This window comes from Ranitomeya imitator, chromosome 1 (genome assembly GCF_032444005.1).
Source record: "Ranitomeya imitator isolate aRanImi1 chromosome 1, aRanImi1.pri, whole genome shotgun sequence".
NCBI classification, from domain to species: Eukaryota; Metazoa; Chordata; class Amphibia; order Anura; family Dendrobatidae; genus Ranitomeya; species Ranitomeya imitator.
In genome coordinates this window covers 1,167,784,606-1,167,801,828 of record NC_091282.1, presented here as the reverse complement: position 1 = coordinate 1,167,801,828, position 17,223 = coordinate 1,167,784,606, and the positions used below count along the sequence as shown (strand labels likewise).

The following is a 17,223-nucleotide window of genomic DNA, read 5'->3' as shown; positions in this document are numbered from 1 at the left end:
ATCACTCCAAATTACCTCATTCCAGAAGTTGTGAGGTTTTGTCTTTGTGCTGTTTTGCATATTTTAGGCGAGATACTTTGTGGCATTTGCGCAGTAATGGCTTTCTTCTGGCAACTCAACCATGCAGCCCAATTCTCTTCAAGTGCCTCCTTTTTGTGCATCTTGAAACAGCCACACCGCTAGTTTTCAGAGAGTTCTGTATTTCAGCTGATGTTATTTGTGGGGTTTTCTTTGCATGAAAAAACAAAATCCAGCTCACCATACCGACATTCCCAAGAGCTCGGAGCACGGAACCGCTGTGTCAGGGCGTAGACGAACAGGAAAGAGAAGGAGATCCAGCTCAACGAAATAGTGAAAAATCCATAGTTTATTTCACTTAAATTATAGTGAAAGGACAAAACATCAGCATACAAAAAAATATTTTAAAACCAAGGTCAACGCGTTTCCGGTGACTAAGCACCCTTAATCATGAAACTATGGATTTTTCACTATTTCGTTGAGCTGGATCTCCTTCTCTTTCCTGTTTTCTTTGCATCCCAACCAATTTTCTTGGTAGTTGTGGACGACATTTTTGTTGGTCTACCTGACTTTGGTTTTGTTTTTACAGAGCCCCTGATTTTCCATTTGTTAATCACAGTTTGAACGCTGCTGACTGGCATTATCAATTCATTGGATATCTTTTTGTATCCCTTTCCTGTTTTGTACAGTTCAACTACCGTTTCCCGTAGATCCATTGACAATTCTTCTGCTTTCCCCATGACTCACAATCCAGAAATGTCAGTGGCTGGATGAAAGATGTAAGTGTCTGACACTGATTACAGGCAAACAGGTCACAGGTGAGGATGTTACCTTTAGTAGCCATTCAAACCCATTTGTGTCAATTTATGTGCATGTTTTCAGGCCAAAATCACCAGGGTATGTGAACTTTTGATCAGGGTCATTTGGATGTTGTGGGTTGTCATCATGATTTAAAAAGAGAAAACACAGTATTATGACAATAAATAGCTTCACCCAACCATTAACCATGAGTGGAGAAAAAGTTTTGCTGTTATCATTCATATTCTCTGAAGAAAGGCCAAGAAAGCAAAAATTCTGCAGGGGTATGTAAATTTTTGAGAGCAACTGTAATTAGTTAAGAGTCAGACAGACTTCCTATGAGAGTGAGTCGTTTGGTATTGATTGACACCCCATGAAGGTGAATTAATTGCTGGATCGAGCTATGAAAAAGAAGGTAGCAGAACATCAACAAAGAGATAAGGGTGGGCTACCAAGGGGGCAGCTGTGCGAGCTATATTATTTGAACATGGAAAGTCAAATGATATGCACAATGCTAAGAATGTGAGTGCTATGGTTTAAGCTCAAAGACCAAAGGGCAGGTAAAGAAAAAAAGCAAAAATAAGTAGTGCTTCCAAATGGTCATGGTAAAAGGATGGTGATTTATTCCATGCCAAACTCTTAGAGCCCAAACTTTGCATAATTCTGCATGGAGTAAATCATTTTTTTCACTGTGACTATTTGGAGGTGCTGCCCGGTTTCGTTTTTTAGATAGATAGATAGATAGATAGATAAATGATAGATAGAGATAGATAGATAGATAGATAGATAGATAGATAGATAGATAGATAGATAGATAGATAGATAGAAATATGCTTGGTCACTTTTCATACTGATATATCATATGGTGAACCCGAAAATGTACATCCAGCTTCTTGGCTGCCTGTTTATTCCTTACTGCTGCCTACAGTGGACTGTGTAATGAACAGCAAGATAGTGATTTATCTGTATTGACCCCTAGTGAGTTATGAGGCCATCACTTCAAGCAACTTGTGGAAATCTATACCATGCATATGCTTTATAGCAATGTCCTTCAGCACCTGCTCAGACACATATGTCACCATCCATGGCCTTGAACCACTGCTAAGTACCGTATATGTCCTTTACCATTCGTCATCCTCATCAAAAATTTCATCTTTACTGTTTTGACACTGCTGTTTGTTTTGTTTTTGTTTGTTTCTTTTACATATTTGGCAATTTTAGAAATAATAAATGATAAAAGGATAGAAATTGACAGATTAGAGATAATAAAACAAACCGGATAGATAGGCAAATAGAAAATAAAGTGAATCATAATAGATAGATTGAGGGAAGGAAGGAAGAAATGGAAGGAAGAAAAAAAGCATGAAGGGAAGGAAGAAGGAAAGAAAAAAAGGAAGGACGAGGGATAGAAAGCAATAAGGAAAGGAAGGAACAAGTAAAGAAGGAAAAGAAAGAAAGAAGAAAGGGAAGGAAGGAAGAAGGGAAGGAAGGAAAAAAGGAAGTAAGAAAAGGAAGAACAAAAGATAGAAAGCAATAAGGAAAAGAAGGAAGAAGGAAAGAAGGAAAAGAAGGAAGAATGCAGGGAAGGAAGAAGGAAAGGAAGGAAAAAAGGAAATAAGAAAAGGAAGAACAAAGGATAGAAAGCAATAAGGAAATGAAGGAAGAAGGAAAGAAGGAAAAGAATGAAAAAGGAAATAAAGAATGAAAGGAAGGAAACATGAAGTAAGAAAATAAACAACAAAGGATAGAAAGAAATAAGGAAAGGAAGGCAGAAGGAAAAGAAATAAAAAGGAAAGTAAGGAAGAAGGAAAAAAGAAAAGGAAGGAAGCAGCATACATATATAACATGATACATTTTTAGGTAGATACATAAAAAGATTTCCCTCATTTTGACAAACTAAGAGGAAGTATACCCAGTACTGCTTACAATTGCTTTTTGCCTTTGTCGTTCCCTCTGTTTTGCTCGCTCTGACTCCCGTTTTTCGTATTCCTTGCGATACTCTTCCCTCTTCAGGCACTCGTGTTGGTATTCCTCATAACTGTCATATCTAGAAATTGATACAAGCAATTAATGCAGTATGAGAAGCATGGGATTATATCGATAGTTCGCTGCAATAGCCTTGTGGAGTTTCCTACCTTGGTCTACGACTGTATGGTGACCTTGATCTAGATCGTTCATACACTGGAGAGTTCTGTTTACAATGATCTGTCTCGTAACAGCAGTAAGACCTTAAAATAGAAGGAAAATTCAGATATAATTCAATGTCGTACTAAAAAAATAAACTAAAGTGCAGCTTGGCAAAGGAAGATCTCAACAGGACAGGTTTCCTCCATATTAAGATATCAGTATGATACTTTATGGCTGCAGACCTAGTAGACCCAATTGCACCAACTAAATGATTGACATTGGCCATATGTCAGATGCTCTAATATGCAGGTCAAAAAATTCCTTCAAATAAATATACGTTAGCAAATAGAGTAAAAGATCCAGTTTTGTTTTGGCTGATGAAAGTTGCTCATCCTGCTAGCAGAAGCTCATCATAATTCTATAGCAATCAAGATAAACTACATATGTCACTTTCTACTGTGTATATTTAAAATGTATATTTCTCTCCACACTGACACATTTATGCTTCGTATGCTAAACATTTGTTCCATAGCTGCCAAAAATACTGTTTTAGGAGGGCATTGGTTATGATTGCAATGGAAAAAGCTGGCACAATCGTATTACGACTGCGTCAAAGAAGGGCAAGTCACCACACGTGTCGCGGGGTCACCAAACTCACAACCTTTGGGATGGTGCAAAACTTGCAATGAGCGACATATATACACAATACTTCCAGTAAAATAAATAAGCAGCAATCACCCTTGAATATTGCTTTATTCTATCAACAACACGAAAAGTGGTGTTTGTGGGTTGTGCATTCAAGTTGCATCAAGGAGGAAATGGCTGTTTCGCAATGGAACTAGTGCTTCATCTGGCCACATGTTGGATCCAGTTGGATGACCACGTGGATGGGCTGCGCTGCTGAAGTAAGTCAATTCTAAAGAAATGATGATGAGGAAAAGGTTTCTTATTCACAATGTGTTTCAGCGCATCCTTATCAAGTGAAAAACAGGTTTGTCTTTTTTCACTTGATAAAGAAGTCGGTGTAGAAGCCGGTATGACACACTGAAACGCAATGTGAATAAAAAATCTTTTCCTCATCATTTCACAAGAATTGACTTACTTCAGCAGCAAAGCCCAACCACGTGTTCATCCAACTGGATTCAATATCTCCTGGAGGATTTATCCACCAGCCTTAGGGCAACAGCAGCTGTTCTTCTTCATGCCTACACAGGGGTTGCCACAACTCCTCCAGGTGAGAGTTACCAGCACTTTCCTACTCTCCCTCCATAGAGTATCACCCTATTGAGCGCTCTGTTTCCCACTTCTGGCCAGATGTGAAATGATCTCTAAGGTGAGGGCAGCTTATTTGTTCTACTGATAGAATGTTTGTTGCCTTGGAATGATGTAGGATGTCTTACAGACAACGCTAGTGGGAAAAAATATTAAAAATAGCTCCCCTCCAAAAAACTGCCTCTCCAAAGCTAGCTATTGGTAATGAACCTGCAAGTCGACATCTGATCCACTACTGAGCCTAAAAATATGATTCAAATATGATTCTGGATATTAAAAGCTTTGTTTTGTTTGGCTGAATCCCTAATCATATTTCACAGCTCCAAGAAGTCAGACAATGACTTACTATGTGGCTACCTAGAGGTGGCAATAGGGAGGCATATATACATATAACAATAGACATACTGTATGTTTTCAGTTTGTGAGCCTTGATCCACCCAAGTTCATGAATATTTTGTGTAAAGAGGACCTGTGGTCCTCTGTGGCCAGTTTTTCTTTTTATTATATTCCCGCGTCTCCTTTTTTTTAATCAGCCATATGTTTCCAGAGATCGGGGTCTTTATTTAGTTCTAATTTTTAAGGTCTTTTCCAAGGGGGCAAAGCTTACACAATTCCCTGGGGGTGTGACTTTAGGCTTTTAGGCTGTCCTATTACCCTGTGAGACTATAAAACTAGCACTAAATTAAAAGCGGCATACCTCTAAAACTGTGTGCGAGATGAAAGAAAGAAAGAGAGAAAGAAAGAGAGAAAGAAAGAAAGAAAGAAAGAAAGAAAGAAAGAAAGAAAGAAAGAAAGAAAGAAAGAAAGAAAGAAAGAAAGAAAGAAAGAAAGAAAGAAAGAAAGAAAACTTAGGAGAGTAAAGGGAGTAAAATTAGAGCAAAATCTTGCCACTTCTGACCTGGATAAAGAGTCTCTTTAAAGGACTTCCAACTGGGGCAAAGCCTGTCCATTTTGTCAGTAGGGTTTAAGGACATGATAGAGGAGCACCTTTAAGAAGTCAATATGAAAAGCCACCAAAAACCATTTGTCCTTGCTTAAGCAGACTATTTATGTATTGCAAAGACAGTCATGTCTCCAAATGGACACACTCTAATGCTACATTTTCCCAGGTTAAAGTTATTGCCAACAGCAACTACCCTGACATAATCAGATATTGTCCAGGGGTCTTGAAAGACAGATATGTCACAGCTGTGGCTCCCTATTGGAATCGGATTGTCTCCAATGGAGCAATCCTTTCAAAAGGGTTGTTCAAAATTCGATAGACATGGTAGCTGTCTTCCCAAAAACAGTGCCACATCTGTCCACAGGTTGTATGTGGTATTGCAGCCCACTTCAGCAAAGCCAGACTTGAACACAATGCAATAACTGGTGTAGAAAGGAAAGATGCCACATTTTTCCAATCTTATCCGCCTTTTGTATTAAAAAAAAAAAAATCATTTTACCTTATAGAATTGCTGCCCCTTCAGGTAAATGATATACTGCTATTGCTGTCCCGAAAATAGCAAACATGTAATTAACCAAGAAAATTAACTGTTTTTGTGAGGATCCCTGGTTACATTCGATATCTAAAGCAGAAATTGTAATCTCATATTTCATTTTCAACATGTTAAAAATGTTGCAGAAAGCAAAATCGATGTTATTATGAGAAAAGTAAGAAAAAAGTAAAGCTAAAAGAAAAGGGGAAATAAAAGGGAACAAGAAAATATTTTTTTTTTTTACGGCATCATAGGGAATGGTCTATGATATCCAGCAGAGAATTAGAATCAATCGGAATGTTTCATTAATTAATGTCTGTTAATTCCGTGTGAGCCCCGCTGAGTTCAGTGACCTGCAGAATGTATGTTTCAACGGAAAGCGTCTGACGTAGATTCTGCTCCGGTGAACCATTACACAATCTAAGGCTGATTGCGCTGATACGCTTCTATCTTATTCCAATACTTTATCTTTTTTATAAATTGGACAAAGCATGCGAGAAATCAATCGCTTTGATTGATTAAAATAAGTATATTGTTCCCGTTATCGTTTCTATTCCACTTAATAAACCCAAGAGTGTTCCATATATTCTCACCAGCGCATTCTTTTGCTTTTCTAACACCATTGCAATCATTTATAAAGAAGGAACTGACACTACGTTTGAGGGAATGCGTTACAGGTCCGTAATTTTATCACAAGGGTTAATCATTGAGGCTTAATGAATATTGCTCTCTGCTACTTCAAGACTGAATGGGAAAAGCTGAAATCATAACATCATAGATCTGTGTGATAAATACAATATACATTATCTGGATTTCAATCATTAAGATGTCCTTCTGAGAAAAGCCATAAAATAAAAAATTTTCAAAATATAAATTAACCTAAAAAAACTTTAAAAAAAAACTCAGATGCACTGATTTATTAAAGTGTTTTCCCTAGAAATATAGAGTAAAACATAATGATAACTCATATTTTTTTTGTGCAACTTGAGGTTATGCAAAAATTTGGCAACTTTTGAAGTTTTCAAGCAAGTTTCTCCCAGCTCCACCAAAATGGGCAGAACTGGGGCACGACAGGGATGTGACACCACAGTTCGTTTAATTCATGTCTTGCATACTCGCACTCCTCTTTTTAAGGCTTTCTAGAGTTATTAAAGGGAACCTGTCATGTGAAGAAAAAAAAACTATTAACCTGGTTAATCTGCAGGTTAATAGCGTTCTGGACCTGCCTGGTGCCCGCACTGAGAGCCCTGCTGCCAGGAGTAAATTAATTTTATTCCTCCCACCAGTGTTCGGGCTTCAGTCACGAGGGTGGAGACTTCTAGTCAGTCAGTGTCGGGGATGCGATTACAGCCGCCGCTCCCTATACAATGAGATGTGAATGAAACCGCACTACGAACTACTCCGGTGACTGCAACCCCAATGCTGGCGTGATGAATAATTTCCTCCCGGCAGAAAGCTCTCAGTGCCAGAGCTGGGAAGTTTGCAGAATGCTATTAACCTGCAGACTGACCCCATATCTGCTGGTTAATAGTGCTTTTTTCACATGACAGGTTCCCTTTAAGAAGCATTCACCACTTAATGAATCTGGCAAATCTGACTCCCACATGACCATACATCAAGACAGGAGTCAACAACGTGGGTCTTGATGAATCGGGGTCATTGCTTATTTTAACATATAAATTTTAGCTTGAAATGTACCACTGAAAGGGGATTTCAGGGCTGAGAAGAAAAGTCTGCAGTCACTCTATGTGACTGCAGACTATCGAATCACGACAGAGTACGATGCGAAAACTGTCCCTATGCTCCATGAGAGTGGGCGGTCAGATGACCTCATGTATGCGAATTACACAGCTGCAGTCACGTGCCAACTAGACTCTCCTTTGCTTCATTCAATGGACCTGGGTTCAAATCCCACCAAAACGTTTGTATCTTCTCCCCTTGTTTGAGTGGGTTTCCTCCAAGTTCTCCTCTTTCCACCCACCCTCCGAAGACATACTGCTATAATTCAACAATGCCATTTTTCTCTATGTCTATAACAGCCAACGTATTCAGCTTTCCTGTATGTAGCTACCAAATATAAGGCAATGAATGCCCTGTGTTGGACAAGCATGACAGTACAGAGCCTTTTAAGTATAGTTGACATAATACTAGGAGGTCAAAAAAAGTTGTTTATAATGTTGGCCTTTAACACAAATTTAGTTTTCCCCAAGACAGTTGACATTTTGACCAAGCCCTTGGGCTGACCATCACATCCAGATCTGAAAAATCAACAGCCTGCTGCACTCTTTCCGCTAAAGCAATAAATAGTGAGTTAAATGTTCCTGTCAGCTGACAATGCTCAAGAAAATAAATACTAAAAAAAAAAGACGTGAATTGCTTGGTTGGCCTCCAACACCAAATAATTATCAGTAGCTGATAATATCTTTCATTCTTGCAGATAAATCAATATAAAGATTGCAATCTTGGTGGCCATACATTACTGGCTACATAAAAATACACATCTTTCCACCCTTTCTTTTTCTTAAATTTTGTTAAGGACTCCAATTGAACAACAATACAAATTCAAAACATTATCAAAACAGAAATTTTCCACACTTTTTTTTACATTACAGCCGCAAACTGAAACGCATTTTATTGGGATTTTGTGGGATATACCAACACAAAGTAGCAAATATTTTTGAAGTGTAAAGGAAATGATATATGTTTTTTTTTTTAAATATAAATATGAAAATTGTGACCTGCATTTGTGTTCAGCCTACTGTAGTTTTGATGCCCATAAGAAAAATCCTGAGTTAGCAATTGCCTCCAGAAATCACATAATTTGTAACTTGGGTCCACCTGCCTGTAGTTTATTCTCGGTGTCACCACAGAAGCTCAGTGAATAACTCAGAGGTTTGTTTAACAACATTATGCATCAAACAGCACAATGAAAACCAAGGAACTCACCAGACAGGGCAGGAATAAAGTTGTGTAGTAAAGTAAAGCAGGGTTAAGGTACCTTCACACATAACGATATTGTTAACGATATCGTTGCTATTTGTGACGTAGCAACGATATCGTTAATGAAATCGTTATGTGTGACAGCGACCAACGATCAGGCCCCTGCTGGGAGATCGTTGGTCGCTGAATAAAGTCCAGAACTTTATTTCGTCGCTGGACTCCTGCTGACATCGCTGGATCGGCGTGTGTGACACCGATCCAGCGATGTCTTCAATGGTAACCAGGGTAAACATCGGGTAACTAAGCGCAGGGCCGCGCTTAGTAACCCGATGTTTACCCTGGTTACCATGCTAAAAGTAAAAAAAAAAAAACACTAGATACTTACCTACCGCTGTCTGTCCTCCAGCGCTGCGCTCTGCACTCCTCCTGTACTGGCTGTGAGCCGGAAAGCAGAGCGGTGACGTCACCGCTCTGCTTTCCGGCTCACAGACAGTACAGGAGGAGAGCAGAGAAGCAGAGCGCAGCGCTGGAGGACAGACAGCGGTAGGTAAGTATCTAGTGTTTGTTTTTTTTTACTTTTAGCATGGTAACCAGGGTAAACATCGGGTTACTAAGCGCGGCCCTGCGCTTAGTTACCCGATGTTTACCCTGGTTACCGGCATCGTTGGTCGTGTGACAGCTCTCCAGCGACCAAACAGCGACGCTGCAGCGATCCGGATCGTTGTCGGTATCGCTGCAGCGTCGCTAAATGTGAAGGGGCCTTTAGATTATAAAAAAAATAGCCCAAGCGTCTCATGGAGCACTGTTCAATCCATCTTCCAAAAATGGAAGGAGTATGGCACAACTACAAACCTAAAATATGGCACCTAAACTGACATCCCAAGCAAGGAGAATTCTAATTAGAGAAGCAGCCAAGAGGCCCACTGTCCCCCTGGAGGAGTTGCAGAGATCCAGAGTTCACATGCGAGAATCTGTCCACAGGACAGCTATTTGATGTATACTCCACAAACCTGACCTTTATGGAATAGTGGCAAGAAGAAAGCATTTTTTGAAAGCAAGCCATATGAAGTCAAGTTTGCAAAAAGCTATTAGGGGACACAGCTAGCATTTGGAAGAAGGTGCTCTGTTCAGATGAGACTAAAGTCAAACATTTTGGGCTAAATGCAAAACGCTATGTGTGGTGGAAAATTACCCCTGCACATCATCTTGAAAACATCATCCCCACCGGCACCGTCAAACATGGTAGTGGCAGCATCATGCTGTGGAGATGCTTTTCTTCAATAGAAACAGAGAAGCTGGTCAGAGTTGGTGGGAAAATGGATGGAGCTAAATACAGGGCAATCCTGGAGGAAAACCTGTTAGAAGCTGCAAAATACTTGAGACTGAGGCATAAGTTCACGTTCAAACAGGACAGCGACCCTAAACATACTTCCATAGCTGCAATGGATTGGTTTAGATCAAAGCATATTTATGTGTGTGATTGGCCCAGTCAAAGTCCAGACCTAAATTTCATTAAGAATCTGTGGCAAGACTTGAAAATTGCTGGTCATGGAAGCCTCCAACCGGTCTCACTCAGTTAACGCTAGTGTGCACAGTAGAATGGGCAAACATTTCAGCCTCTAGATGTGCAAAGCTGGTAAAGACAGACTACAAAAGACTTGCAGCAGTATCTGCAGCGAAAGGTGGTCCTACAAAGTATTGACCAGGAGGGGCTGAATACAAATGCACATTACAATTTTCAAATTTATATTTTTAAAATATTTAAAAACCATGTACCATTTCATTTACACTTTACAAATACTGGCTTTTTACTGGTGGTATACATAACATAAAACCCCAATAAAACACATTTACATTTTTGGGTGTAATATGAAAAAATGTGGAAAAGATCACGGTGTATGAATACTTTTTCAAGGCACCGTATATCTCTTGAGAAAATGTATCACAAACTATTAGTTTCATTCCACAGCTGGTCATATCATCACAGAATAAGCCCAGGGAAAGAGAAGAATTAAGAAAAGACACGTCTTTAAAACTCAGTTTTGTCCCCGACTTAATAGCCAGCAAATTTAACAACACTATAAAGTTGGGTTACGATAGCGTGGTTGACATGCATATTTTTATTCTTCTCGCCTATTTTGTATTGGAACATGAGTGAAACACCTCGATATGTGATCAAGGCTTTTACCAGGATATCAAAGGTCTAATAAAATCCTTAATAATATCATTACTTTTTACCTACCCTGATGAAGATCTGCTTGATGGTGATCTGGATCTTGAACGTGAATATGGAGACTGTGAACATGATCTATGTTGAGAAAAAGATCTAGACCTTGATCGAGAACAAATCCGTTGTGACCTTTGTGAAAATAAGGATGTTGGGGGGGATACAGAATATCTGCTTGGAGAATTGAAGGATGAACAAGATGGTGATACATCAAATAATGAATAGGATTGCATTCCATCCCAGGAATAACACAGTTTATCATTCTCATCCTCGCTGTCATCAAACAAGCTATCCATACCCAGTCCAGACGTTAAAAACATAGGTAGTCTAGAGAACTGATCATCATTGTAACCATTGTTTCCCAGGTCACTGTTTTTGTTTTCGTCTTCATAAACCGCTTGGGTTGGGTCTCCAAAGTGCTTATTGAGTTCTGCACGGATTTCCTGGTCTTGAAGTGGTTTGCGACTGCTGTTCTGAGAGCTTGTCATGATTCCCTCAAAACTGTCTTTTGGACTTTCCTTTTGATATTTTAATGAACAGACTTGTGATTTTTTCCCGGGCAGGGAATCTTTACATTCAAGTTGTCTTGAGGCCTGTAAATCTTGTGATGAGCTAATATGTATTTCTGATTTTGAATTCATAAACTGACAGTAGTCATGGTCTCCAAAAAGCCGTAAACTAGGTCTCTTCACCTTCTTCTCTTCTTGTCCAATGACCACAGAGGTTTTGCTAAGCTGTGCATATAGTTCGGATTGTTCAGGACCCTTTTTTGAGTTAATTACTTGGATGCTGGAAGACTCAATGTAACGAGATTTCTTAGCGGGTGGCACACCAGACTTACAAGAAGACTTCGGCTTTGGAGAAGTCCTGAATGGGTTATCTTGGTTGGCTTTATGAGGTGGGGTTGTTGGTGGGGTTAGTCCTAAAATTAAAAAAAAGAAAGGATTTATACCCTCAATAGCCATTCTAGTATTTCCATCATTTATAACCAAACAAACAAATAGAGGTGCCATGTTGCTAACTAAGGTTGGTCCCTTAAATACAGCCATGCATTTTCCGAACTGGACAATTTCAGTGGGACCAGCTAAATATTTAATGCATATAAGGGTGTCTAAAATCTTTCCAAATAATGTGAAAAAAAAGGGTTGGACATGTTGAATTTCACAATGTCTTTTCCTTTTATTCTTGTAGAAAATCAACCACACTCACACGAAGGATTTCAGTTTATGCTGGTTTATTTAACACAATAGTTCACCATAGTCCTGGGTAAGGAACAGAAAAGTGACAAGTAGTCCTAGAAGCTTGACACTCGACATGTCCCAGGTCTTTTTCAAATTTGTTGCTGGGTCCTTCAGTGCAGAGGAGTAAGATATCAACGGTGAAAGTGAACTATTGTATTAAATAAACCAGCATCAAACTGAAATCCTTTGTGTGAGTGTGGTTGATTTTCTACAAGTCTACAACTTGGGTCTACCAATTCAACCTGCACCCTCCCATTAACGCTGAGTGCATTCCATATTTCTCTATTTTTCCTTTTATTCTAACAGGAGACAATCTAACATCACCTAACAGGAGCTGGCAGCTACGTAGTTCCTTCTCATATTAAAAAAAAAAAAATGTTTGCTCAGCAGAACTGAGCATCCAAGGGAAAGTCCAGAGGAACAATTGTCAGCTTAAAGAAGTTGGCCAGTACTTTGCTATTTGTGGCCTATTCTTAGGTTAGGCCATCAACATGTGATCAGTGAGGGCACCCTTGCCGATAAGCTGTTACTGGAAGTGGCTGGAAATTGTTGGATACTGCTGGAACCCAGCAGCTCTGTGATTTCTACAGTGGCCGCAGCCAGGTGCTGCAGATCCATAGGGGGTGGAGTTGCAGTACCCGGCCGCGGCCACTATCATTTTCAAGGAGCTGCAGCAGTATTCTGGCAATATCTGAGATCAACCGATCAAACTTTGATGGCTTATTCTAAGGGTAGGCCATCAACAAAAAAGTACTGGCCAACTTTAATGATCAATTGGTTCATAACTACTTAAAAATTTTTGGTAGCTTTACATACTAATAAATTTACAATTCTCTATGACCACATGATCTTCTGTTTTTAAACTACTATATACCTCATACATAAACAATACCAGCTCATTACCATGTACTAATGCATCATGCAGATAATTATACGGAAGAGGCTCAATATCATTACTCTACAGTTCGTTATTATTTCCTGCTTATGATTAACACAAGTATTTGTGTACCAAAAATGAAGCAACTCACTAACAATGAAAAGCCGAGCATCCGGCAAGGCGATGAAATGGGGGTTTAATTTTCCTCAACTTATGTAATTTGCTCAATTAAAATGCAAAACGAGAAGTAATAATGTTAAATCATTAGCTATAGGGGATGTAAATAACATGATTTTCTCCATTTACTTTCTGTGCATTTCTTTTCAAATAAAAAAACAATTATAATTAGTACTAATAAGTAATTATGTGTACAGACGCACCAGGCTATTGATATTAAAAGAGCATAATTATATCCTGATGTTTTTAATGAAAAAGTTCATTAAAAATGAAATGACAAAAGAATCTAAAAATACTTGCGAAATAGAAGAGTGATTCAGGGAAAAGTGTCACCAGATTCAATTCACCCTATCACGTTCACAATCCATTTTCTGCAATCTCTCCGCCGACACCATGAAACAAGCCAAATATCAGCAACATCGGTAGTTACAGACAGACCAGCATACCTTGTGCCCAGTAAAGGAATCATTCTGAAGACCAGCTCTCCTATGCTGATAGGACTGTTCAACCCTAGATATATCTACCTTAAAAGTAATCTGTCAGTAGGTTTTTGATATTAAATCTGAGAACAGCAAAATGTAGGGGTGGGGTGCCTGATTCCATAGATGCCTCACTTGTTTAGCATCTTGCAGTTTCAAAACAATCAGTGTTTTATCATCATTATAATGTCACTGCTCGACTAGGTTTCATGTGCCAGGCAATCTAGATAATCTGCGTAACTCCGCCCTCACCACTGATTGGCAGCTTGCTAGAAAGCTGCCAGTCAGTGGTGTGGGCGGGATCATACAAGGCTCAGCATTCACAGCACTGCTGCAACTACAGCAGAAAAAACAGGGATTTCATTAAAACTGCACAAATCCGCCCAGTAAATGATACATTGCTAGAATCAGGCTTTCTGCCCATATATCATGCTGCTCTCAGATTTCAAGGCAAAAAAACTGCTGACAGATTCCTTTTACAAATATAAGGTAGTGTCATTAGCTGATACAACCCTGTACAGGCATACCCTAAAATAGTACATAACATGAAATCAAATTGATTCCTACTAATCTCATACGCCTTTGGTACTGTGGTATACACTCCTCGGTAGACTTAACCTAAACATACTATCTACAGAAGAACGTGTAATGGTTTCTAGTAGCCTGTGGTACTGGTGTTTGGTTAATACTGGTACTGTGGATGGCTAATACAACACTTTATAGACCAACCCCAAAAACATAACATACAGAAGAACCTCTAAAGGCTCCCACTAGTCTGATACTACTCTGTTAACTGAGGTTGACTAATACAACCCTTTATAGATCTACGTAAAAAACAGGACATCTTCTAATGGTGCCTACTAGTCTGATACTCCTCTGGGACTGTGGATGGCTAAAACAACCACTTGCAGACTTACCCCAAAAACACGACATACAGGGAACGTCTAATGGCTCCCTGTAGCAGGAAGTCATCTGGTCCAGTAATTGGCTAATACAACCACTTGCAGACTTACCCCAAAAACACGACATACAGAGAACATCTAATGGCTCTCTGTAGCAGGAAGTCATCTGGTCCAGTAATTGGCTAATACAACCCTTTGTAGACTTACCCCAAAAACACAACATACAGAGAAAGTCTAATGGCTCCCTGTAGCAGGAAGTCATCTGGTCCAGTAATTGGCTAATACAACCCTTTGCAGACTTACCCCCAAAACACGACATACAGAGAACGTCTAATGGCTCTCTGTAGCAGGAAGTCATCTGGTCCAGTAATTGGGTAATACAACCCTTTGTAGACTTACCCCAAAAACACAACATACAGAGAAAGTCTAATGGCTCCCTGTAGCAGGAAGTCATCTGGCCCAGTAATTGGCTAATACAACCACTTGCAGACTTACCCCCAAAACACGACATACAGTGAACGTCTAATGGCTCTCTGTAGCAGGAAGTCGTCTGTTTAGTAATTGGCTAATACAACCCTTTGTAGACTTACCCCCAAAACACGACATACAGTGAACGTCTAATGGCTCCCTGTAGCAGGAAGTCGTCTGTTTAGTAATTGGCTAACACAACCACTTGCAGACTTACCCCAAAAACACGACATACAGTGAACGTCTAATGGCTCTCTGTAGCAGGAAGTCGTCTGTTTAGTAATTGGCTAATACAACCACTTGCAGACTTACCCCCAAAACACGACCTACAGGGAATGTCTAATGGCTCCCTGTAGCAGGAAGTCGTCTGTTTAGTAATTGGCTAATACAACCACTTGCAGACTTACCCCCAAAACACGACATACAGGGAATGTCTAATGGCTCCCTGTAGCAGGAAGTCGTCTGTTTAGTAATTGGCTAACACAACCACTTGCAGACTTACCCCAAAAACACGACATACAGAGAACATCTAATGGCTCCCTGTAGCAGGAAGTCATCTGGTCCAGTAATTGGCTAATACAACCCTTTGCAGACTTACCCCAAAAACACGACATACAAAGAACATCTAATGGCTCCCTGTAGCAGGAAGTCGTCTGGTCCAATAATTGGCTAATACAACCACTTGCAGACTTACCCCCAAAACACGACATACAGGGAATGTCTAATGGCTCCCTGTAGCAGGAAGCCATCTGGTCCAGTAATTGGCTAATACAACCCTTTGTAGACTTACCCCCAAAACACGACATACAGAGAACGTCTAATGGCTCCTACTGGTCTGCCACGTCTCTGGTGAGATATTCCAACCCTGTTTATAACTACCCTGAAAATACTACTTAATACTAGAGATGTCCAAATGGCTCCTACAAGTCTGATGTTCCTCCAGTACTATAGTTGACTAGTACAGCCCATTATATAAGAAGCATAGGATCAGTGATTAGAAGCATCATTTCTGCACATTCGGAAAGGTGCTGTGATTGTTTATGCGGTTATTTTTTAGTATGAGTTATTCAGAGTATAAAATGCATATTAGTGAATCTTTTTTTGGTGCTATTAAAGTGTTTCCATGGTTTTTAAGTGCTAGAGATGACTCCATTTACCCTATTGCACAATGCAGCCTTGTTTTGTTTGAGTGATTGAGACCTCTTGATATTATCTTCTAAACATGAGCCGCTGTGAGATACGCTAATGTATCCGCGTCTGGTATATTAGTTCAGGCATTTTGCACTGATCAGCATGACTTCCAGGCTGCAGCTGTGGTGCCTACAGTCATATAAATGTTCTGATAATTCATTATTAGGATGCTCGACTGTAGATGTTTTGCTACTATGTGAACTATATTTACAGGAAAAAAGATTGCCATGATCATAAGATCACGGGGTCTTCCTCATGATGACCATCTATATGTTAAAACAACCAATGGTCTGCAGGTCGGATTATCTGGTAGGCAAAATATATTTCCATAGGCCATTTGCAATAATTATCAATATACAATATATATGCAAAAAAATATAGCTTGCTCAATCTTTTTAATCCCTGTTGACAGACCTTGTAAAATTAGATAGCTTCCCATACAGACTGTGGGCAGGTTCCTTAGAAAAGTCACCCACGTCTATTGTCAGCTCACTTCTGCACTGGGAAGGGAGCAGAGCCGTTCACGACTGCTGATACCTGCTGGGTGGTGTGCAGAAGTGTTGTACATACCCAGCAGGTAGCAGTAGACGTCACGGCACTGGACCTGCTCATCACCCAACGTGGAAGATAGTGGAGCGACAGTGCCCGTTTATATCCCATAGCAAATACTTATAAAATTGTAAAACTTTAAAAGGTAATTAAAAGCACAGGCGGCAATCCTGTCACCCCTGGATTTTGCAAGCCCTATGATGACGATGCCTAAACATCTTCAATAGTTGATAGTTCAGCCAACAGCTATTCCTCCAGACCCTGCAATATTCATGCACATTCGGCTCAGCTGAACGTCTTCTTAATGCCGAGATGGGACTACGGGCCTTTTAGACATCTCCGATAGGTGATTATCTCTTCCAAGGACAAAAATATAGGGAGATAAAATTGAAGAAGCCCAATCTTTCTTTCCCTCAACATCCTTTATCGGGGAATAGTAAGGAGACTCCCATACAGATAAGATAGTTGGCTAGTTTCACTGA

The 17,223-nt window shown here is 39.7% G+C and overlaps 1 protein-coding gene across 3 annotated transcripts in view; it reads right to left on the bottom strand.

Annotated features, from left to right (window-relative positions):
* Window positions 1-17,223, bottom strand: part of PPARGC1A (PPARG coactivator 1 alpha) — a 140,904-nt gene that overhangs the window by 15,282 nt on the left and 108,399 nt on the right. For all 3 annotated transcript variants that reach the window (XM_069744668.1, XM_069744667.1, XM_069744669.1), the window contains 3 exons: window positions 10,873-11,779; window positions 2,952-3,044; window positions 2,743-2,863 (listed from right to left, as the gene is read on the bottom strand). In XM_069744668.1, the coding sequence (XP_069600769.1) occupies window positions 2,743-2,863; window positions 2,952-3,044; window positions 10,873-11,779 (1,121 nt within the window). The remainder of the gene's footprint in view (window positions 1-2,742; window positions 2,864-2,951; window positions 3,045-10,872; window positions 11,780-17,223) is intronic.